At 52.0% G+C, this 3493-nt stretch overlaps 1 protein-coding gene across 1 annotated transcript in view; it reads left to right on the plus strand.

Moving 5' to 3' along the window:
- The first annotated feature begins 451 nt into the window (after nucleotides 1–451).
- The window catches only part of C5H19orf38 (chromosome 5 C19orf38 homolog), a 20203-nt gene continuing 17161 nt past the window's right edge, over nucleotides 452–3493 (plus strand). The window contains exons 1-2 of the mRNA XM_013346229.2: nucleotides 452–595; nucleotides 2608–2916. Of these exons, the coding sequence (XP_013201683.1) occupies nucleotides 553–595; nucleotides 2608–2916 (352 nt within the window). The 5' untranslated portion in view covers nucleotides 452–552. The remainder of the gene's footprint in view (nucleotides 596–2607; nucleotides 2917–3493) is intronic.

A 3493-nucleotide genomic window follows, 5' to 3' on the forward strand; every position in this document is an offset into this window, starting at 1 on the left:
GGAAGCCTTGCCCAGCCCCTCACTGGGGATTTCTAGGCAAGTACTCTTAGTCCTGGAGCCAGGCCCCTGATTGAACCAAGGCATGTGCCCTCAGGAGCCCCTGGATCTAATTACTGTCCCTTATGCTCACCTCTTCTCTGGAGCAGCTAACTGCAACAACATCATGGCACTAGGTCTTGCCTGAGGGCTCAAGTTGAGCTTTGACCCCCAGATGCCACCATGCCATTTGGTTTTGCCACTTGTTGGTGTGTCTTGGGCAGAGACTTCCTGCTTAGAACACTACCAAAGTAGTGGGTTGAGGGAGGGAACCTTTTTTCCCTGCAGTGTGCAGACTGTAGCCAGTGAGGCTGACAAGCAGTGGCAGGGTGACTGTGTTTGGGGAAGGGGTGGGGACAGGAGAGAATCTCTTTTGGTGCCCAAGAGTGTGTGTGCAACTTCCTGCCACTGAGGAAACAGTACAAACCAGCCCGTGCTTCTCTTTTCTCCACTGTGCTCTCAGGGCTGACAGGGAGCCCCCGATCCTGTGGCCTCAGCCAGCTTTCCCAGCCCCACATGGGAAGAGAGATGCCGTGGACCGTTCTGCTGTTTGCATCTGGTGAGTCTGAAGCTTGCCCTCCCCCACCCGCCCTGCGGGGCAGAAAGCACAGTGGGGCTATCCTCTCTAGGTGTTAGATGACTTAGATCCCCTCAGAGCTAGCCTGGAGCCCGGGAGACTGCCTGACTGCCAGTCTGGGCCTTCCCATCCCCTCGGAGCCAAGTTTTATAGAAATATCATCGTACCAGCAGTGCCAGTGTCCCTGACTCAGCCCCCCTGGCTCCAGGACCATGGCACTCAGAGTAAGGGACTTGGGCTGTCAGGGGAGGTTAGCTCAGACATTCCTGTGGAGTTAATACAGGGTGGGGCGCCTGCCAGGGATATCTGTTTGTTTCTTTGTTTAAAAAGGGGCTGATGAGATGCTCAGGGGGTAAAGGCACTTGTTGCCGCCCTGATGACCTGGGTTTGATCCTGGTATTCACAGAGTGGAAGGAGAGAACCAACTCCTATGAGCTGTCCTCTGATACACACACACACACACACACACACACACACAAATTCACACACACACACACGAAATGAATGAATACATTTAATAATAAAAAAAAAAAAGGGACTGGAGAGATGACTCAGCAGTTAGCAGCACTGGCTGCTTTTCCAAAGAACCTGGTTTCAATTCCCAGCACCCACATGGCAGAACACAACTTTCTGTAACTCAGGTCCAAAGGGATTTGACACCCTTTTCTGGCCTCTACAGGGTCCAGGTACCCACATACTACACAGACATACATGCAGGCAAATTACTCATACACAGAAAGTAAATTTAAAGAAGACAAAATGGATTGCCTCTGACTCTCTCTCTGGTCAGGAAGTTGTGACAGCTAGGCAAGAGATTGATTGGTCCCTTCAGAGGCTGCTTCCTACAGAAGACCCACTCCAACCCCTCCCCCAGCCCCAAGCAGTAAGGTGGATTCTTCCACCCTCCTGTCTATCTCTCCTTTACCCACCCTTTACCAACCAACACGAACTCACCTCTTGGATTTTCTTTTTCTTTTCTGTTCTTGTGGATGAATCCAGGGCCTCAAATATGCTTGACAGAAGCACTGAGCCACACCCCAGCCCCTCACTGGGGGGACTCTAGGCAGGGACTCTACCACTGAGCCACACCCCAGCCCCTCACTGGGGATTCTAGGCAGGGACTCTATCACTGAGCCACACCCCAGCCCCTCAATGGGGGACTCTAGGCAGGGGCTCTACCACTGAGTCACACCCACCCTCAGCTCATCTGTGTGCCCCATCCACCTTCTGGCCTTCTTCCCACAGCATTTCCTCAGGCTGGAAGGTTCTTCCTCAATCTTCGCTGCTGTCCTCCACTAGCAAGGCTCGGATTATATGTCACCTCTTCTGGGAAACCCTCTGAGGTCACCCCAGTTCACAAGTAGCCTTCTCCATTGCCCAGAGCTCCTCCTGCCCTTTCCTCAGGTCAGCACTTCTGTTTATTTCCCTTCTGCCCTCATTTGATTTTCTGTGTATCGGGGATTTGCCTGCTTGCATGTTTGGGCAACTAGCTGTATGCCTGGTGCCTGTGGAGGCCAGAAGAGGGCGACAAATCCCTTTGGACCCGAGTTGCAGACTGAATTGTGAGCTGCCATGTGGGTGCTGGGAATCACACCCACGTCCTCTGGGAGGGTAGCCAGTGCTCTTAACCACTGCGCCCTCTCTCCAGCCCCAGCTTCTGTTCGTTTCTATAGTCCACTGCCTTGTCCCTATCAACTACAGAAGGGACTGATACATAGTATTGTTGACTGAGCATCATTGTATTGTTTATAATAATTACTGCCACTGTCAATAAAGTGACTTAAACATTGACACATGAGTGCCATTGTACGCAGTGTTCCAGGTAACAGTGGTGAGTGTCCTGTTACAAACATCAAGTGCAGATCAACAGAAGGTTCAAATAGTCTGATCCCAGGCACACACATGCATGTGGACTCTGCATATATGCATGCATATAGAGTAGGTGATCTGGTCCCAAGAACGCAGCCAGCTCAAGCTATCTTTCTTCATTACAGGCTCCTTGGCTCTTCCTGCACCATCCATCTTCCTGGCTTCCCCCTACCCAAGCAGCCAAGATGATCCCATCTACATCTCGTGTACAGCCCCAGAGGACTTTCTAGGGGCCAATTTCACCCTGTTTCGAGGGGAAGAGGCAGTCCAGCTCCTGCAGGCCCCCTCAGATCAGCCTGGTGTAACATTCAATGTGACTGGTGGAGGCAGTGAGGCTGCTGGGGGGGACTTCCGCTGTCAGTATGTTGTGATGGGCGAGCACAGCCAGCCCCAGCTGTCGGACCTGAGCCAGTCAGTGCAGGTCTCCTTCCCAGGTAAGACTCCCTGCAGAACCCCAGCCATGCTGCCCTCGCCCTCCCTGGGTCGCTTTGGTGCAAGTCCAAACTACAAATACGTAAATCTGAAGGAAGAGAAGCATCCACCTGATACGCCCCAGAACTTCGAGCGGGGAAATGGTGTGCAAAGGCTAGAACTTGCCTGTATGTGTGGTGGGAAATCCCAGGAAGCAGCTCAGTGATCAAGGAAAAGCACGCGGAGTATGGCAGGGAGTGGTGGGCACAGCAGACTTCAGCTCTCCATCTGACTGAGCCCTGTGCTCATATCTGTGTTCTTTCCCTGAGATGGAGTGGGTTTGCTCTGTGGGTCTGGAGTCCCAGGTATGGGCTTAGGGGGAGCTGAGTGGAAGGTGGTGTGTGAGACAAACACAGAAGGCTCGGCATGTGCTGTGGGCACCCTTAGGTTCCACATGGTGTCAGAGAGAAGCAACTCCAAAGCTAACCTCTGATCTCCACTCCACACACATGCTAGTGTGCATACACTGCCTTCCCATGCTCAAAAGGATAATAATTAAAATGCAATTAACACAATTATTTTTATTTTTATTTAATTATT

Source organism: Microtus ochrogaster, chromosome 5 (genome assembly GCF_000317375.1).
Source record: "Microtus ochrogaster isolate Prairie Vole_2 chromosome 5, MicOch1.0, whole genome shotgun sequence".
NCBI classification, from domain to species: domain Eukaryota; kingdom Metazoa; phylum Chordata; class Mammalia; order Rodentia; family Cricetidae; genus Microtus; species Microtus ochrogaster.